General features: G+C 48.9%; 1 protein-coding gene across 1 annotated transcript in view; it reads left to right on the top strand.

Moving 5' to 3' along the window:
• LOC120055356 (semaphorin-6B-like) overlaps positions 1–14,889 on the top strand; it is a 37,379-nt gene extending 22,490 nt beyond the window's left edge. The window contains exons 8-16 of the mRNA XM_039003224.1: positions 2,078–2,166; positions 2,479–2,696; positions 2,907–3,038; positions 3,135–3,284; positions 3,434–3,613; positions 4,107–4,247; positions 4,325–4,402; positions 4,493–4,551; positions 13,877–14,889. Coding sequence (XP_038859152.1) covers positions 2,078–2,166; positions 2,479–2,696; positions 2,907–3,038; positions 3,135–3,284; positions 3,434–3,613; positions 4,107–4,247; positions 4,325–4,402; positions 4,493–4,551; positions 13,877–14,889 — 2,060 coding nt within the window. The remainder of the gene's footprint in view (positions 1–2,077; positions 2,167–2,478; positions 2,697–2,906; positions 3,039–3,134; positions 3,285–3,433; positions 3,614–4,106; positions 4,248–4,324; positions 4,403–4,492; positions 4,552–13,876) is intronic.
• The last annotated feature ends 5,949 nt before the right edge of the window (positions 14,890–20,838 follow it).

Here is a 20,838-nt window from a genome sequence, read left to right as displayed (position 1 = left end):
TCCTATTGACTCAAATTATGTCAATTAGCCTATCAGAAGCTTCTAAAGCCATGACATAATTTTCTGGAATTTTCCAAGCTGTTTGAAGGCACAGTCAACTTAGTGTATGTAAACTTCTGACCCACTGGAATTGTGATGCAGTGAATTATAAATTAAATAATCTGTCTGTAAACAGTTGTTGGAAGAATTACTCGTGTCATGCACAAAGTAGATGTCCTAACCGACTTGCCAAAACTATAGTTTGTTAACAAGAAATTTGTGTAGTGGTTGTAAAACGAGTTTTAATGACTCCAACCTAAGTGTATGTAAACTTCCGACTTCAACTGTAAGTATTCACATCCCTGAGTCAATACTTTGTAGAAGCACCTTTAGCAGAGATTACAGCTGTACCTTTTTCTGGGTAAATCTCTAAGGGCTTTTTACACCTGGAATGTGCCCAACATTTGCCAATTATTCATTTCAAATTCTTATCGTTCTTTAAAATTGGTTGTTGATCATTGCTAAACAACCATTTTCAGGTCTTGCCATAGATTTTCAAGCAGATTTAAGTCAAAACTACCACTCAGGAATATTCAGTGTCTTCTTGGTAAGGAACTCCAGTGTATATTTGGCCTAGTGTTTTAGGTTATTGTCCTGCTGAAAAGTGAATTCATCTCCCAGCGTCTGGAGGAAAGCAGACTGAACCAGGGTTTCTCTAGGATTTCCCCAAAACATAACCCTTTGTATTCAGGACAAAAAGCTAACTGCTTTGCCACATCTTTTGAAGTATTACTTTAGTGCCTTGTTGCAAACAGGATGCTTGTTTTTGAATTATTTTTTTCTGTTCAAGCTTCCTTCTTTTCACTCTGTAATTTAGGTTAGTAGTGTGGAGTAACTACAATGTTGTTGATCCATCCTCATTTTTCTCCTATCACAGCCATTAAACTCTGTAACCGCTTTAAAGTCACCATTGGCCTCTTGCTGAATTCCCTGAGCGGTTTCCTTCCTCTCCGGCAACTGAGTTAGGAAGGACGCCTGTATCTTTATGTAATTTATAACTTCACCATGCTCAAAGGAATATTCAATGTCTGCTTTATTATTTTTACCCATCTATCAGTAGCTTCTCTTCATTGCGAGGCATTGGAAAACCTCTGTGGTCTTTGCGGTTTTATCTGTGGTTGAAATGCACTGCTCAACGGAGGAGTACAGAGATGAGGCATTCATTCAAAAATCATGTTAAACACTATTATTACACACAGAGTGAGTCCATGCAATTTATTATGTGACTTGTTAAGCACATTTTTATTCCTGAACTTATTTAAGGTTAACATAACAAAGGGGTGCACTACTTATTCCCTCAAGACATTTCAGATTTTCATTTAATTTCATAATTCATTTTAGAAAATGTATGAAAATATGATTCCACTTTGACATTATGGGGTATTGTGTGTAGGCCAGTGACAAAAAAAACAAATCTAAATTTAATCAAGAAAATGTGGAAAAAGTCAAGGGGTATGAATACTTTCTTAAGGCACTGTACTATATGTCTCTCTCTATTATGCGTGGGAATACATGGGAACAGATTTCCTGGTGTTTTTACAGTATTTTATGTCCAACAATGATTATTATTATTTTAATAAAAAATTTATATAAAACCACCCGGGGGCCAAATTCGGGCTGCGGCCTGCCAGTTGGTGAACCCTGCTGTAGGTGCCAGGTTAGATGTACTGTTTTCTGTCAAATCAGAGAGGACGAGACCAACGGATCTAGGACATAAAATCTCCTTCAGAGTAAAACATAGTGTGGAACCCTGGAGGTCAGAGACAGAGACAGAGATTAATAAATAACTGCTCTGTCCTTGGCACTGATGATAAATTAAACAGGACATGAATGCTTAATGGCTGACCCCAGAGAGCGGCGACCATATTGATGTGCTGCTTGTTGGTACAGAGGTGTAAATATGGAGCTGTGTTGGTGCGCTCCCTGAGGGATTCATCTGTAGTATGTGTGGAAGGGGTGTGTGTGTGTCTGTGTGTAACGGTCTGTATGTGCGTGCGTGTATGTGTGTGTAACGGCATATCCCTGTTCTGTCTCTCAGAGCCCTTCTTTGTGAGTGCAGTTGAGTGGGGGCCTCACGTCTACTTCTTCTTCAGAGAAATGGCCATGGAGTTCCATCACCTGGAGAAGGTACACACACACACACACACACACACACACACACACACACACACACACACACACACACACACACACACACACACACACACACACACACACACACACACACACACACACACAGAATTCCACTTCCTTGAGGGGATAAGGTGGAGAGAATCCATGGGATTTGTACATTATACAGTGCATTGCCTCTTATTGTGTGTGTGTGTGTGTGTGTGTGTGTGTGTGTGTGTGTGTGTGTGTGTGTGTGTGTGTGTGTGTGTGTGTGTGTGTGTGTGTGTGTGTGTGTGTGTGTGTGTGTGTGTGTGTGTGTGTGTGCAGGTGATGGTATCTCGTGTGGCGCGGGTGTGCAAAGGGGACATGGGTGGCTCTCAGAGGGTGTTGGAGAAACAGTGGACATCGTTCCTGAAGGCCAGACTGAACTGTTCTGTCCCAGGAGACTCCCACTTCTACTTCAACCTGCTCCACACCACCAGCCCCATACTCAACATGAACGGCAGAGACGTCATACTGGGACTGTTCTCTACACCGCCCAACAGGTACACACACACGTGTGCACACGCACCCAGTCATGCATGAATGCACCCCCCCCCCCCCCCCCATTTTCTGATACGTATTTAATCATCTTTAACCCTGTCCCTCCTCTCTCTGTCTCTCTGTCTCTCTGTCTCTCTCTCTCTCTCTCTCTCTCTCTCTCTCTCTCTCTCTCTCTCTCTCTCTCTCTCTCTCTCTCTCTCTCTCTCTCTCAGTATCCCGGGGTCTGCAGTGTGTGTGTTTGACATGCAGCAGTTGGCCAGGGTGTTTGAGGGAAGATTCAAGGAGCAGAAATCTCCAGAATCCATCTGGACACCCGTGCCTGACGAGCTTGTGCCCAATCCCAGGTATGCAGTACATTGGACTTGTACTGATATTGATTGTGTAACTGACTGGTTCTTCCTGATTCTGATCCTTTTTTGGACTGTCTCCTCTCCCTGTAGGCCGGGTGGCTGTGCGGTGCAGGAGTCTCCGTTCAGCTCATCTAAATCTCTGCCAGATGAAGTGCTGAACTTTGTAAAGACTCATCCCTTGATGGACGAGACCATACCCTTGGTTGGGCACAGACCTTGGGTCGTCAAGACTATGGGCAGGTATGGCTAAGGATACCCATAGCTACCACTGATTGTTCACTGTTTGTCCTACGTTCTGAAATTGAGCTCCCCTCCCTCCCTCCCTCCCTCCCTCCCTCCCTCTCTATTTCTCTCTCTATTTCTCTCTCTCCGTCCGTCTCGCTCTCCAGGTACCAGTTGACCGCAATGGTGGTGGACACAGAGGCTGGTCCCCATAGGAACCATACAGTGTTGTTCCTGGGCTCCACGCGAGGGACCATCCTGAAATTCCTCATCCTCCCCAGCGGAGAAAACTCTCCCACACACAGCAGTGTGTTTCTGGAGGAGGTGGAGGGATTCAACCCTGAGAAGTGAGTACAGGAAGGGAGTTTGGCCACGATCCCTTGTGTTCGCTGCAGTCCGGTGTTTTGTCAGTTCATTATTGAGGAGATTAACTGTTCTACTCACAATGCTTGTTGCTGCATTGTTTTCAAAGTCTCTCTGATGTGATCACCCTGATGTGAATCCCTACATTTCTCTGTTGTAACAATAGAAATCAATGAAAATACTCTAAGGATCTCTTTTTCTCTGTCTCTCTGTATCTGTCTCTCTCTCCTTCATCCCTCCCCCCCTCTATCTCTCCCCCTCTCTCTCTCTCTCTCTCTCTCTCTCTCTCTCTCTCACTCTCTCTCTCTCTCTCTCTCTCACTGCCTCTCTCCCGCTCTCTCCCTCCCTCTTTCCTCTCTCCTTCCACCCCTCTCCCCCTCTCTCCTTCCTTCCATCCCTCTCTCATTTCATCCATCCATCCCTCCCTCCATCTATCCCTCCCCATCTCCCTCTCTCCCTCCCTCTCTCTGTCTCTAGATGTGGAGAGGACTCTGTCCAGGCCAGACAGTTGTTGTTTCTGTCTCTGGATCGTCCAAGTCACACTCTGCTGCTGGCCTTCCCTTCCTGTCTGGTCAGACTGCCCACAGCACGCTGCCACCTACACTCACGCTGCATGAAGTGAGTAAAACACACACACACAGACCATCTCAACCATCTCCATCAGGCTGATCAGATCTCCGTGTGTGTGTGTATAGGAGCTGTCTGACCTCCAGAGATCCCTACTGTGGCTGGACCAGAGGCAGCACCTGCTCCTTCCTCAGACCAGGCACACGGTGGGACAGCTCCCCGTAGCTTTATCCAATTGAATGTGTGTTCAACTGTAGATGTCAGTCTGATAATCTGTTATGTTTGTTCTATTACAGGCTTCCTTTTCAACAAGACAGTGAGTACGGCAACTTCTCCCATCATGGAGACTGTGATGGTAGGTACCTTGCCTTTACCCTGTAGCTCTGTTCTTTCTTTCACTCAATCCATGCTCCACCTAATAGCATAATCATGCTCCGCCTAGTGGCATTACCATGCTCCACCTAGTGGCATTACCATGCTCCACCTAGTGCATAATCATGCTCCACCTAGTGTATAATCATGCTTCACCTAGTGGCATAATCATGCTCCACCTAATGACATATCGTGCTCCACCTAGTGCATAATCATGCTCCACCTAGTGGTATAATCATGCTCCACCTAGTGGCATAATCATGCTCCACCTAATGACATATCATGCTCCACCTAGTGGCATAATCATGCTCCACCTAGTGGTATAATCATTCTCCACCTAGTGTATAATCATGCTCCTCCTAGTGGCATAATCATGCTTCACCTAGTGTATAATCATGCTCCTCCTAGTGGCATAATCATGCTTCACCTAGTGTATAATCATGCTCCACCTTGTGACATAATCATGCTCCACCTAGTGTATAATCATGCTCCTCCTAGTGGCATAATCATGCTCCACCTAGCGTATAATCATGCTCCACCTAATGACATATCGTGCTCCACCTAGTGGCATAATCATGCTCCACCTAGTGACATAATCATGCTCCACCTAGTGTATAATCATGCTCCTCCTAGTGGCATAATCATGCTCCACCTAGTGGTATAAGCATGCTCCACCTAGTGGCATAATCATGCTCCACCTAGTGGTATAATCATGCTCCACCTAGTGGCATAATCATGCTCCACCTAGTGACATAATCATGCTCCACCTAGTGGTATAATCATGCTCCACCTAGTGATATTATCATGCTCCACCTAGTGACATAATCATGCTCCACCTAGTGGCATAATCATGCTCCACCTAGTGGCATAATCATGCTCCACCTAGTGGTATTATCATGCTCCACCTAGTGACATAATCATGCTCCACCTAGTGTATAATCATGCTCCACCTAGTGGCATAATCATGCTCCACCTAGTGGCATAATCATGCTCCACCTAGTGGCATAATCATGCTCCACCTAGTGGTATAATCATGCTCCACCTAGTGGTATTATCATGCTCCACCTAGTGACATAATCATGCTCCACCTAGTGGCATAATCATGCTCCACCTAGTGGCATAATCATGCTCCACCTAGTGGTATTATCATGCTCCACCTAGTGACATAATCATGCTCCACCTAGTGTATAATCATGCTCCACCTAGTGGCATAATCATGCTCCACCTAGTGGCATAATCATGCTCCACCTAGTGGCATAATCATGCTCCACCTAGTGGTATAATCATGCTCCACCTAGTGGCATAATTATGCTCCACCTAGTGGTATAATCATGCTCCACCTAGTGACATAATCATGCTCCACCTAGTGGTATAATCATGCTCCACCTAGTGGTATTATCATGCTCCACCTAGTGACATAATCATGCTCCACCTAGTGGCATAATCATGCTCCACCTAGTGGCATAATCATGCTCCACCTAGTGTATAATCATGCTCCACCTAGTGGTATTATCATGCTCCACCTAGTGGTATTATCATGCTCCACCTAGTGACATAAGCATGCTCCACCTAGTGGCATAATCATGCTCCACCTAGTGACATAATCATGCTCCACCTAGTGGTATTATCATGCTCCACCTAGTGACATAATCATGCTCCACCTAGTGGTATAATCATGCTCCACCTAGTGGTATAATCATGCTCCACCTAGTGGCGTAATCATGCTCCACCTAGTGGTATTATCATGCTCCACCTAGTGACATAATCATGCTCCACCTAGTGGTATAATCATGCTCCACCTAGTGGTATAAGCATGCTCTACCTAGTGACATAATCATGCTCCACCTAGTGGCATAATCATGCATTACAAGAGTTTGCGACAGATGTTAAAGGGTCATTTCAAAACTTAATTTTCATCATCTCCAGCACTACCCTAACATCAACATGTTTGATAATGGCTGTTTCTATGTTTTGTATTAAAAAGATAAAGGAAGATAAGTGTTTCCAATGACATCATCAACCAATGAGTAGACAACTAGTAGGCAATTAATATTTGTATTTTTTTTAACCCTTATTTAACTAGGCAAGTCAGTTAAGAACAAATTCTTATTTTCAATGATGGCCTAGGAACAGTGTGTTAACTGCCTTGTTCTGGGGCAGAACAACAGATTTTTATCTTGTCAGCTGGGGATTTGATCAATCTTGCAACCTTTCGGTTACAAGTCCAACGCTCAAACCACTAGGCTACCTGCCGCCCAAATGCCTTCTCATAATTCGTTAAAATCACATGATGCACACCGATGATGTCATTGGAAACACTTATCTTCCTCTATCTGTTTTACTACAAAACCTAAATGAACACAATTATCACATATGTTAATGTTGGGGTGGTGCTGAAGATGATGAATATGAAGTTGAAAACATTAGACATTTCCCTTTAATGCACATTGAACAAATTAAAATGCTAATGTAAGGGAATGTCTTTGGCAACATATTCACTTAAAATGTTTGTTTTTGCAAGGTACAGTTTTTCTTTGTCATGGCATCAATTAAAAACCCAATCACATCCCCAATGCACATACAGTTGAAGTCGGAAGTTTACATACACCTTAGCCAAATACGTTTAAACTCAGTTTTTCACAATTCCTGACAATTAATGCTCGTCAAAATTCCCTGTATTTTGTCAGTTAGGATCACCACTTTATTTTAAGAATGTGAAATGTCAGAATAATACTAGAGAAAATGATTTATTTCAGCTTTTATTTCTTTCATCACATTCCCAGTGGGTCAGAAGTTTACATACACTCAATTGGTATTTGGTAGCATTGCCTTTAAATTATTTAACTTGGGTCAAACATGGGTCAAAGCTTCCCACAATAAGTTGGGTGAATTTTGGCCCATTCCTCCTGACAGAGCTGGTGTAACTGAGTCAGGTTTGTAGGCCTCCTTGCTCACACACGCTTTTTCAGTTCTGCACACATATTTTCTATGGGATTGAGGTCAGGGCTTTGTGATGGCCACTCCAATACCTTGACTTTGTTGTCCTTAAGCCCTTTTGCCACAACTTTGGAAGTTTGCTTGGGGTCATTGTCCATTTGGAAGACCCATTTGCGACCAAGCTTTAACTTCCTGACTGATGTCTTGAGATGTTGCTTCAATATATCCCCATAATTTTCCTACCTCATGATGCCATCTATTTTGTGAAGTGCACCAGTCCCTCCTGCAGCAATGCACTCCCACAACATGATGCTGCCACCCCCGTTCTTCACGGTTGGGATGGTGTTCTTCGGCTTGCAAGCATCCCCCCCTTTTCCTCCAAACATAGCGATGGTCATTATGGCCAAACAGTTCTATTTTTGTTTCATCAGACCAGAGGACATTTCTCCAAAAGTACGATCTTTGTCCCCATGTGCAGTTGCAAACTGTAGTCTGGCTTTTTTATGGCGGTATTTGAGCAGTGGCATCTTCCTTGCTGATCGGCCTTTCAGGTTATGTCGATATAGGACTCGTTTTACTGTGGATATTGATACTTTTGTACCCATTTCCTCCAGAATCTTCACAGTTCTTTGCTGTTGTTCTGAGATTAATTTGCACTTTTCGCACCAAAGTACGTCTCTAGGAGACAGAACACGTCTCCTTCCTGAGTGGTATGACGGCTGCGTGGTCCCATGGAGTTTATACTTGTGTACTATTGTTTGTACAGATGAACGTGGTACATTCAGGCGTTTGGAAATTGCTCCCAAGGATGAACCAGATTTGTGGAGGTCTACAATTTGTTTCTGTGGTCTTGGCTGTATTCTTTTGATTTTCCCATGATGTTAAGCAAAGAGGCACTGAGTTTGAAGGTTGGCCTTGAAATACATCCACAGGTACACCTCCAATTAACTCAAATTTTGTCAATTAGCCTATCAGCAGCTTCTAAAGCCATGACATAATTTTCTGGAATTTTCCAAGCTGTTTATAGGCACAGTCAACTTAATGTATGTAAACTTCTGACCCACTGGAATTGTGATACAGTAAATTATAAGTGAAATAATCTGCCTGTAAACAATTGTTGGAAAAATTACTTGTGTCATGCACAAAGTAGATGTCCTAACCGACTGTCCAAAACTATAGTTTGTTAACAAGAAATGTGTGTAGTGGTTGAAAAACAAGTTTTAATGACTCCAACCTATCACATTCGACATACCGTTCATTTATATTGGTTGTTTGTGTTTATGTGTGTATTGTATTTGCATTTACAGTGGTGACAGAAAATTGCAATGTTTTTCAGTCCGCCAGTAATGGGATTAGCTAGTGTGAAATGTCAGGGCTTTGAATTACCTCTCCTAAGATTAGTGTCTGTCAGAAGCCTCCCTGTAACGGCTGTCTAATTCCTCCTCCTCGGATGAGGAGAAGGAGTAAGGGTCGGACCAAAACGCAGCGTTGAATGAAGACATAATGAATATTTATTAACGACAAGACGAACACGAAAAAACACTTGGAAAATACAAAACAACAAAACGACGTAGACAGACCTGAACTTGAGAACTTACATATACACGAAGAACGCACGAACAGGTACAGACTACACAAACGAACGAAAACACGAAACAGTCCCGTGTGGTGCATACAGACACAGACATAGGAACAAAACACCCACCAACAAACAGTGAGAACAGTTTAATATGGTTCTCAATCAGAGGAAACGTCAAACACCTGCCTCTAATTGAGAACCATATCAGGCAACACATTTAACCCAACATAGAAACACATAACATAGAATGCCCACCCCAACTCACGCCCTGACCAACTAAACACATACAAAAACAAGGAAAACAGGTCAGGAACGTGACAGAACCCCCCCCTCAAGGTGCGAACTCCGAGCGCACCACCTAAAGTCTAGGGGAGGGTCTGGGTGGGCATCTGTCCACGGTGGCGGCTCCGGCTCCGGACGTGGTCCCCACCCCACCATAGTCAAACCCCGCTTCTGTATCTTCCTCCAAATGGCCACCCTCCAAATTAACCCCACTGGATTAAGGGGCAGCACCGGACTAAGGGGCAACACCGGAATGAGGGGCAACACCGGAATGAGGGGCAGCTCCGGAATGAGGGGCAGCTCCGGACTGAGGGGCAGCTCCGGACTGAGGGGCTGCTCATGGCTGGCTGACGGCTCTGGCTGCTCATGGCTGGCTGACGGCTCTGGCTGCTCATGGCTGGCTGATGGCTCTGGCTGCTCATGGCTGGCTGACGGCTCTGGCTGCTCATGGCTGGCTGACGGCTCTGGCTGCTCATGGCTGGCTGACGGCTCTGGCTGCTCATGGCTGGCTGACGGCTCTGGCTGCTCATGGCTGGCTGATGGCTCTGGCTGCTCATGGCTGGCTGACGGCTCTGGCTGCTCCTGTCTGGCGGAAGGCTCTGGCTGCTCCTGTCTGGCGGAAGGCTCTGGCTGCTCCTGTCTGGCGGAAGGCTCTAGCGGCTCCTGTCTGGCGGACGGCTCTAGCGGCTCCTGTCTGGCGGACGGCTCTAGCGGCTCCTGTCTGGCAGACGGCTCTGAAGGCTCAGGACAGACGGGCAGCTTTGAAGGCTCAGTACAGACGGGCGGCTTTGAAGGCTCAGTACAGACGGGCGGCTTTGAAGGCTCAGTACAGACGGGCGGCTTTGAAGGCTCAGTACAGACGGGTGGCTTTGAAGGCTCAGGACAGACGGGCAGTTCAGGCGGCGCTTGGCAGACGGACAGCTCAGACGGCGTTGGGCAGACGGGCAGTTCAGGCGCCGCTGGGCAGACGGCAGACTCTGGCCGGCTGAGGCGCACTGTAGGCCTGGTGCGTGGTGCCGGAACTGGACGTACCGGGCTAAGGACACGCACCTTCAGGCTAGTGCGGGGAGCAGCAACAGGACGCACATGACTCTGGAGACGCACAGGAGGCTTAGTGCGTGGTGTAGGCACTGGCGGTAATGGGCAGGAGACACGCACCATAGGGCTAGTGCGTGGAGGAGGAACAGGGCTCTGGAGACGCACAGGAGGCTTGGTGCGTGGTGCCGACACTGGTGGTACTGGGCTGGGGCGGGGACGTGGCGCCGGATATACCAGACCATGCAGGCGTACTGGCTCCCTTGAGCACTGAGCCTGCCCAACCTTACCTGGTTGTATGCTCCCCGTAGCCCGACCAGTGCGGGGAGGTGGAATAACCCGCACTGGGCTGTGTATGCGAACCGGGGACACCATGCGTAAGGCTGGTGCCATGTATGCCGGCCCGAGGAGACGCACTGGTGGCCAGATGCGTTGGGCCGGCTTCATGACATCCGGCTCAATACTCAATCTAGCCCTGCCTGTGCGGGGAGGTGGAATAACCCGCACCGGGCTATGCACACGTACAGGAGACACCGTGCGCTCTACCGCATAACACGGTGTCTGCCCGTACTCTCGCTCTCCACGGTAAGCTCGGGGAGTTGGCGCAGGTCTCCTACCTGACTTCGCCACACTCCCTTGTAGCCCCCCCCCAATAAATTTTTGGGCTTGACTCACAGGTTTCCAGCCTCGCCTCCGTGCTGCCTCCTCATACCACCGCCTCTCGGCTTTAGCTGCCTCCAGCTCTTCACGAGGGCGGCGATATTCTCCTGGCTGTGCCCATGGACCTTTTCCGTCCAATATTTCCTCCCATGTCCATGAATCCTGAGATCGCTGTTGCTTTCTCCCACGCCGCTTGGTCCTTGGTTGGTGGGTGATTCTGTAACGGCTGTCTAATTCCTCCTCCTCGGATGAGGAGAAGGAGTAAGGGTCGGACCAAAACACAGCGTTGAATGAAGACATAATGAATATTTATTAACGACAAGACGAACACGAAAAAACACTTGGAAAATACAAAACAACAAAACGACGTAGACAGACCTGAACTTGAGAACTTACATATACACGAAGAACGCACGAACAGGTACAGACTACACAAACGAACGAAAACACGAAACAGTCCCGTGTGGTGCATACAGACACAGACACAGGAACAAAACACCCACCAACAAACAGTGAGAACAGCCTACCTTAATATGGTTCTCAATCAGAGGAAACGTCAAACACCTGCCTCTAATTGAGAACCATATCAGGCAACACATTTAACCCAACATAGAAACACATAACATAGAATGCCCACCCCAACTCACGCCCTGACCAACTAAACACATACAAAAACAAGGAAAACAGGTCAGGAACTTGACACTCCCAGCATGACAATAAATGCATTTTGATTGGTTGACAAAGGAGCGAACGTCTTGATCAGCGAATTAAAGCCCACAGGACTGAGACTTATTCTGAGACAGTGTTCTGCTGTCATCGACAAGTACTTGCCAGAAAAATATGTACAAAAGAAAAATGAGGACAAAACTCTGTGCGCAGTGCTCAAAACTGAGATTCTGGCAGGGCATAAGAGAACGTCTTTAACTTTGATACGTTTATGGGCTCCTAACAAACACACCTCAAATCTGTCTCTGTCTCAATTAGGATGTCTCTGCTTTTCATCAGCAAACTGTTCCAGGACCTGCAATCTGTTCCAACTCCAATTATACACTGCAATCTAATCTGTTTGATCACAGATCTATAATCTAGGGGGTGTTCTGATTCCAGAACATTACAACCTCATCTATTTTATAGAACCTGCAATCTCCAGAACTTGCTGCTCCAGTTTCAACTGTTCTGCCTGCGGCTGCGGCTATGGAACCCTGACCTGTTCACCGGACGTGCTACCTGTCCCAGACCTGCTGTTTTCAACTCTCTAGAGACAGCAGGAGCGGTAGAGATACTCTTAATGATCGGCTATGAAAAGCCAACTGACATTTACTCCTGAGGTGCTGACTTGCTGCACCCTCGACAACTACTGTGATTATTATTATTTGACCATGCTGGTCATTTATGAACATTTGAACATCTTGGCCATGTTCTGTTATAATCTCCACCCGGCACAGCCAGAAGAGGACTGGCCACCCCTCATAGCCTGGTTCCTCTCTTGGTTTCTTCCTAGGTTTTGGCATTTCTAGGGAGTTTTTCCTAGCCACCGTGCTTCTACACCTGCATTGCTTGCTGTTTGGGGTTTTAGGCTGGGTTTCTGTGCAGCACTTTGAGATATCAGCTGATGTAAGAAGGGCTATATAAATACATTTGATTTGATTTTGATTTGATTTGTTCCAAAGTCCATAATATCCCATCTATAATATCTATCATAAATCTATAACCTCTAACCTGCAATTAATACATTCCTTTGCCAGAACATTGCAATCTCATTTGTTATTTATCACTCTTTAGAACCTGATCTGTTCTAGTTGCAGAGCTTTAGCTTTCTAACCCGGATATAGGCCCGTTTACTGCAGAGCCGGGCTGTTTAGTGGAGAGTGGTGAAAGCATAGAGCCAGACCCAGAACTAGGTCCAGGGCAGACATGTGCTGTGTCTGTGCAGATGGGAGTGATTAGAGCGGTGGAAATCATTAACTGAAATATATGATGTGTTTTAGGGAGAAACTCACTGGCTTGCCCAGAGTCCTCCTAATTACAGAATGGGAACACTGAGAAGAGTTGGTCTGTTTTATTGTCTTCCCCTCTTTACTGATCACTAGTGCAGATTCCAGCCCAGCCAGCAGAACCCCAAGGCTGTGCTGGAGAAAACACTGGTTAAGGAAAAAGAAAAGGAGATGCCCATCTGTTGCCGTTATGAAATGTTATGGTAGATTACGGTAATAGAGAATAAGATTCAACTCTTGGGTAATACAATATAGCAATATAATCCTTGACATCACGCAAATAATGTTTAGGTACTGAAGGATAAAACATCTAAAAATGTGACAATAACAAAAGTGGAGAGATTTATAAAGGAGAATGAATACACAGAGGTAGAGGAGAATAAAGGAATGAGAGAACTGGTTTACACTGTAATGTTAAGCGTTTTTATATTCTCTCTTGCCATTAGCCTTATCTTTCGGGGACAGACGCACGGAATGGAAATGGTAGTAGCATCTGTCAACTGTGGGATACAACGACTAACAAGGAACTTTGTTCCGGTACGCTGATTCTTTGTCACTGATCATTTGGACAAATCACAATTTCACAGGTGCTCGCATCGTTTTGAATTTCCAAAGGGGAGGTGACATTTGGCCCATAGCTTGGCCGAAACTGGCTGACAGTTTTCATTGAGTGGGGTGGAGACTTATCTAGTCTCGTTAGACTTAACACGTCTCCACTAAGAACTTAATCGAGCATCTGATGCAGTTACACAAGCTTTTAGTTCTAGGTGTCCGAGATTAGCCTTGTGATTCCTTTCTCTTGTCGTCTCTCTCCCCTACAGGTGTCGTACAGCAGAGTCTGCTGATCGAGCCGGAGAGCCTGGTCTCCCTCAACCTGCTGGTGGCATCTGCAGTCTCAGCCTTCACCATCGGTGCGGCGCTCTCGGGCCTGGCTGTCTGCTGGATTATGGCCCACAAGCCTGGCAACCGTCGCCACGGCAACAACACCCCCCAGTCCACTATCCAGCGCCAGGAGAGGGGGATGTTGACGTCAGGAGGAGGGATGGGGGGATCGGTCCTCAGTGTGACCCGTCAGGGAGGAGGCGATAGACCCTGCTCTCAGGGCGGGGAGACCCTGTTTGTGATGCCCAACGGCTGGGGGAAGTCAGGGGAGCTGGACCCAGGGTTCCTGCCTACTCCGGAGCACACGCCCCAGCAGAAAAGACGCGGGCTCAGGCTGTCCGATTCTGGATCAGGGGGGTGGGATAACAGCCAGACCTACCTGGGAGGGAGTACCATGGGGCTGGCGTCTCCCTGCCCTCTCCCTTGCCCCCCACACCCCTCCACCGCCGTCTACCTGACCACCAGACTATTTCAGGGGGGAGGAGGAGGGAGGCACGGGGGTGAGGAGCGAGGAAGAGGAGGGGAGACGCCTCGCCAGCACTACGTGTGCCTGAGCAAGCCCCGGGGGGAGAAAGGCAGAAGTGGGACACCAAAGTCGGCACTTCGTAAGTCGGCAGGGGAGTACGTGTACCCCATGACCCCCCAGGATTCTCCGGATAGGAGGAGGGTGGTGTCAGCCCCCAGCGCCCCTATGGAGTTTGGGGAGCCCCTGCCACTCCGCTGGCCTCCCCAGGAAGGCTACATCCTCAGCAGCCAGGGCATGGTCCCTGTACCTCCATCCTCCATGCCCACCCCCAAAGGCCAGCAGTACGTGGCCCAGCACCACACCCCCGGGCCGGGCAGGTCTCAGCTGAGATGGGCCTTGGGGAGAGGAGAGCTGGGGGAGCTGGTGGATCTCAGCCAGCTGCTGAGTAAGAAGAGTTCCAATGAGAGGACTCACAACGGGCAGTGATCAAGCAGGGAAACCATGTCTCTTTCTACATCTTTCTCTTTCTGTCTGTTCTACCTTTTCTCTCACTCTCTCTTTCTCTCTGACCTCTTTCTCTGTCATTGTCATTTAGTCCTCCCGATATCTCTGTATCTCGCTGGCAGACTCCCGAGGCTGTTCTCACTGGTGGACTCCTGAGGCTGTTCTCACTGGTGGACTCCTGAGGCTGTTCTCGCTGGCAGACTCCTGAGGCTGTTCTCACTGGCGGACTCCTGAGGCTGTTCTCGCTGGCGGACTCCCGAGGCTGTTCTCACTGGCGGACTCCTGAGGCTGTTCTCGCTGGCAGACTCCTGAGGCTGTTCTCACTGGCAGACTCCTGAGGCTGTTCTCGCTGGCAGACTCCCGAGGCTGTTCTCGCTGGCAGACTCCCGAGGCTGTTCTCGCTGGCAGACTCCCGAGGCTGTTCTCACTGGCAGACTCCTGAGGCTGTTTTCGCTGGCAGACTGCTGAGGCTGTTCTCGCTGGCAGACTCCTGAGGCTGTTTTCACTGGCGGACTCCTGAGGCTGTTCTCTCTGTGACTGGTTGATGCTGCTATCACTCATACCCTGCTTGGCTGTGATTGGTCAGTGAAAGTGAGGTTGTTGCTGTGTCTGCATTGCAGAGCTGCCTCTCCCCTCTGGCTGCTTAGGGAGGGGAGAGAGAGGAGGAGAGAGAGATAGAGGGATTGAAAGAGGTGAGAAAGAGGGATGGAGATGGAAAGAGAAAAGGGAAGGAAGAGTTTGCTAGACAGCAGAATTCTTTCAAAAGAACACATTAAGAGAGAACCATAAATAGGAAGGAACATGCAAAGAGACCCAGAGACAGACACTTCCCTGTACAGCAAACAGGGCAACAAGGACTGACCGAACAACATGGCCCCAGAGCCCACTGTCAGGTGTCAGAAGACGAGACCCAGTGGACATCACTCCTAAACAATGTACTTTGTCCACCTTCCAGTGCAGACTGATTGGCACTCTGACAATAAGACAATGGAGGACACTGAAACATGAATTGTAAACACATTACTTTGAAGCATCTTGCTGCAGGTGAATGAAGCAGACACGCCCCTGGGCTCACACGTCAGTTCAACGTCTACTTTTGATTTACACTTGATTTACAACTCAACCAAAACTCTGATTTAGTTCGTAATAATGTGAATTTAATGTGAAATCAACAATGAAAAATGTCACCAGGTCATTGGATTTAGGTGAATAGTTGGGTGAAAAAAATACCAAATGCCCTTACGTTGATTCAATGTCATCACATAGATTTCTGGGGTTGAAATGACGTGGAACCAACGTTGATTCAATCAGTTTTTGCAGAGTGAGACTGTTCTCTCTCAGTGACACTGAGGTCATTCTGACTCTGACTCTGAACGCCACGAGATTATCTGATGAAGAGTGTCGAAAGGAAGCGGCAATGAAGATTTAATAGCCTGCCCTCCAGCTGCCTCCCCAACACACACACACACACACACACACACACACACACACACACACACACACACACACACACACACACACACACACACACACACACACACACACACACACACACACACACACACACACACACACACACACACACACTTACTTACAGGTCAGTTTTAATAAACCCACCCTGCAGGGGACCAGTCCTTGGTATCGTGGACATTGATTCCCAGTGTATGTGAGTCGAGAGGGGCGTACAGTACCGCTCTTAACCCGTCTCACTGGGCCGTACAGTACCGCTCTTAACCTGTCTCACTGGGGCGTACAGTACCGCTCTTAACCTGTCTCACTGGGCCATACAGTACCGCTCCTAACCTGTCTCACTGGGGCGTACAGTACTGCTCCTAACCTGTCTCACTGGAGCGTACAGTACTGCTCCTAACCTGTCTCACTGGGCCATACAGTACTGCTCCTAACCTGTCTCACTGGGCCATACAGTACCGCTCCTAACCTGTCTCACTGGGGCGTACAGTACCGCTCCTAACCTGTCTCACTGGGCCATACAGTACCGCTCCTAACCTGTCTCACTGGGGCGTACAGTACTGCTCCTAACCTGTCTCACTGGGGCGTACAGTACTGCTCCTAACCTGTCTCACTGGAGCGTACAGTACTGCTCCTAACCTGTCTCACTGGGCCATACAGTACTGCTCCTAACCTGTCTCACTGGGCCATACAGTACCGCTCCTAACCTGTCTCACTGGGGCGTACAGTACCGCTCCTAACCTGTCTCACTGGGCCATACAGTACCGCTCCTAACCTGTCTCACTGGGGCGTACAGTACTGCTCCTAACCTGTCTCACTGGGTTGTACTGTACTGAAATCACCCAATGCTCTACCCTTCTCTCAACACATTGCGTCAGCTCTGAAATGACTGGCCATTAAAAAGTACATGGAGTGGAAGGGATGGAGTGATGAAGTGAAGGAATGGACGGATGGAGGGATGAAATGGTGCTATGTCATTAGAGAGAATGCCTGGCTGGCAGAAATAGTGCTGACATTCCAGTCCAGCTCTCCTCCAGCTCAGTGAGGGTGAGTTATAGTCCCATGGTGGCAGTGAGACAAGTTAGGAGCAGTACTGTATGGCCCAGTGAGACAGGTTAGGAGCAGTACTGTACGCCCCAGTGAGACAGGTTAGGAGCTGTACTGTACGGCCCAGTGAGACAAGTTAGGAGCAGTACTGTACGGCCCAGTGAGACAGGTTAGGAGCAGTACTGTACGGCCCAGTGAGACAGGTTAGGAGCAGTACTGTACGCCCCAGTGAGACAGGTTAGGAGCAGTACTGTACGGCCCAGTGAGACAGGTTAGGAGCAGTACTGTACGCCCCAGTGAGACAGGTTGGGAGCGGTACTGTACGCCCCAGTGAGACAGGTTAGGAGCAGTACTGTATGGCCCAGTGAGACAGGTTAGGAGCGGTACTGTATGGCCCAGTGAGACAGGTTAGGAGCTGTACTGTACGCCCCAGTGAGACAGGTTAGGAGCTGTACTGTACGCCCCAGTGAGACAGGTTAGGAGCTGTACTGTACGCCCCAGTGAGACAGGTTAGGAGCTGTACTGTACGGCCCAGTGAGACAGGTTAGGAGCAGTACTGTACGCCCCAGTGAGACAGGTTAGGAGCGGTACTGTACGCCCCAGTGAGACAGGTTATGAGCTGTACTGTACGGCCCAGTGAGACAGGTTAGGAGCGGTACTGTATGGCCCAGTGAGACAGGTTAGGAGCAGTACTGTATAGCCCAGTGAGACAGGTTAAGAGCGGTACTGTACGGCCCAGTGAGACAGGTTAAGAGCGGTACTGTACGGCCCAGTGAGACAGGTTAGGAGCGGTACTGTATAGCCCAGTGAGACAGGTTAGGAGCAGTACTGTATGGCCCAGTGAGACAGGTTAGGAGCGGTACTGTACGGCCCAGTGAGACAGGTTAGGAGCGGTACTGTATGGCCCAGTGAGACAGGTTAGGAGCAGTACTGTATAGCCCAGTGAGACAGGTTAAGAGCGGTACTGTACGGCCCAGTGAGACAGGTTAAGAGCGGTACTGTACGGCCCAGTGAGACAGGTTAGGAGCGGTACTGTATAGCCCAGTGAGACAGGTTAGGAGCAGTACTGTATGGCCCAGTGAGACAGGTTAGGAGCGGTACTGTACGCCCCAGTGAGACAGGTTAGGAGCAGTACTGTACGGCCCAGTGAGACAGGTTAGGAGCTGTACTGTACGACCCAGTGAGACAGGTTAGGAGCAGTACTGTATGGCCCAAGGAGACAGGTTAGGAGCAGTACTTTACACCCCAGTGAGACAGGTTAGGAGCAGTACTGTACGCCCCAGTGAGACAGGTTAGGAGCAGTACTGTACGCCCCAGTGAGACAGGTTAGGAGCAGTACTGTACGCCCCAGTGAGACAGGTTAGGAGCGGTACTGTACGCCCCAGTGAGACAGGTTAGGAGCTGTACTGTACGCCCCAGTGAGACAGGTTAGGAGCGGTACTGTATGGCCCAGTGAGACAGGTTAGGAGCGGTACTGTATGGCCCAGTGAGACAGGTTAGGAGCAGTACTGTACGCCCCAGTGAAACAGGTTAGGAGCGGTACTGTACGCCCCAGTGAGACAGGTTAGGAGCGGTACTGTACGCCCCAGTGAGACAGGTTAGGAGCAGTACTGTACGCCCCAGTGAGACAGGTTAGGAGCGGTACTGTACGCCCCAGTGAGACAGGTTAGGAGCAGTACTGTATGGCCCAGTGAGACAGGTTAGGAGCAGTACTGTACGCCCCAGTGAGACAGGTTGGGAGCGGTACTGTACGGCCCAGTGAGACAGGTTAGGAGCAGTACTGTATGGCCCAGTGAGACAGGTTAGGAGCAGTACTGTACGCCCCAGTGAGACAGGTTGGGAGCTGTACTGTACGCCCCAGTGAGACAGGTTAGGAGCTGTACTGTACGCCCCAGTGAGACAGGTTAGGAGCTGTACTGTACGGCCCAGTGAGACAGGTTAGGAGCTGTACTGTACGACCCAGTGAGACAGGTTAGGAGCAGTACTGTACGGCCCAGTGAGACAGGTTAGGAGCAGTACTGTACGCCCCAGTGAGACAGGTTAGGAGCAGTACTGTACACCCCAGTGAGACAGGTTAGGAGCTGTACTGTACGCCCCAGTGAGACAGGTTGGGAGCGGTACTGTACGCCCCAGTGAGACAGGTTAGGAGCAGTACTGTATAGCCCAGTGAGACAGGTTAGGAGCAGTACTGTATGGCCCAGTGAGACAGGTTAGGAGCAGTACTGTACGCCCCAGTGAGACAGGTTGGGAGCGGTACTGTACGGCCCAGTGAGACAGGTTAGGAGCGGTACTGTATGGCCCAGTGAGACAGGTTAGGAGCGGTACTGTATGGCCCAGTGAGACAGGTTAGGAGCGGTACTGTACGCCCCAGTGAGACAGGTTGGGAGCGGTACTGTACGGCCCAGTGAGACAGGTTAGGAGCTGTACTGTAAGGCCCAGTGAGACAGGTTAGGAGCAGTACTGTACGCCCCAGTGAGACAGGTTAGGAGCGGTACTGTACGCCCCAGTGAGACAGGTTAGGAGCAGTACTGTATGGCCCAGTGAGACAGGTTAGGAGCAGTACTGTATAGCCCAGTGAGACAGGTTAGGAGCAGTACTGTATGGCCCAGTGAGACAGGTTAGGAGCAGTACTGTACGCCCCAGTGAGACAGGTTAGGAGCGGTACTGTACTTCCCAGTGAGACAGGTTAGGAGCAGTACTGTATAGCCCAGTGAGACAGGTTAGGAGCAGTACTGTATGGCCCAGTGAGACAGGTTAGGAGCAGTACTGTACGCCCCAGTGAGACAGGTTGGGAGCAGTACTGTACGGCCCAGTGAGACAGGTTAGGAGCAGTACTGTATGGCCCAGTGAGACAGGTTAGGAGCAGTACTGTATGGCTCAGTGAGACAGGTTAGGAGCGGTACTGTACGGCCCAGTGAGACAGGTTAGGAGCAGTACTGTACGCCCCAGTGAGACAGGTTGGGAGCGGTACTGTATAGCCCAGTGAGACAGGTTAGGAGCAGTACTGTATGGCCCAGTGAGACAGGTTAGGAGCAGTACTGTATGGCCCAGTGAGACAGGTTAGGAGCGGTACTGTACAGCCCAGTGTACGGCCCATTCAGACAGGTTAGGAGCTGTACTGTATGGCCCAGTGAGACAGGTTAGGAGCAGTACTGTATGGCCCAGTGAGACAGGTTAGGAGCTGTACTGTATGGCCCAGTGAGACAGGTTAGGAGCAGTACTGTATGGCCCAGTGAGACAGGTTAGGAGCAGTACTGTACGGCCCAGTGAGACAGGTTAGGAGCAGTACTGTACGGCCCAGTGAGACAGGTTAGGAGCGGTACTGTACGCCCCAGTGAGACAGGTTAGGAGCGGTACTGTACGCCCCAGTGAGACAGGTTAGGAGCAGTACTGTACGGCCCAGTGAGACAGGTT

Source organism: Salvelinus namaycush, chromosome 11 (genome assembly GCF_016432855.1).
Source record: "Salvelinus namaycush isolate Seneca chromosome 11, SaNama_1.0, whole genome shotgun sequence".
Taxonomy (NCBI): Eukaryota; Metazoa; Chordata; class Actinopteri; order Salmoniformes; family Salmonidae; genus Salvelinus; species Salvelinus namaycush.
The sequence above is the reverse complement of the archived record's forward strand: the minus strand, read 5'-3'. Positions and strand labels throughout refer to the sequence as shown.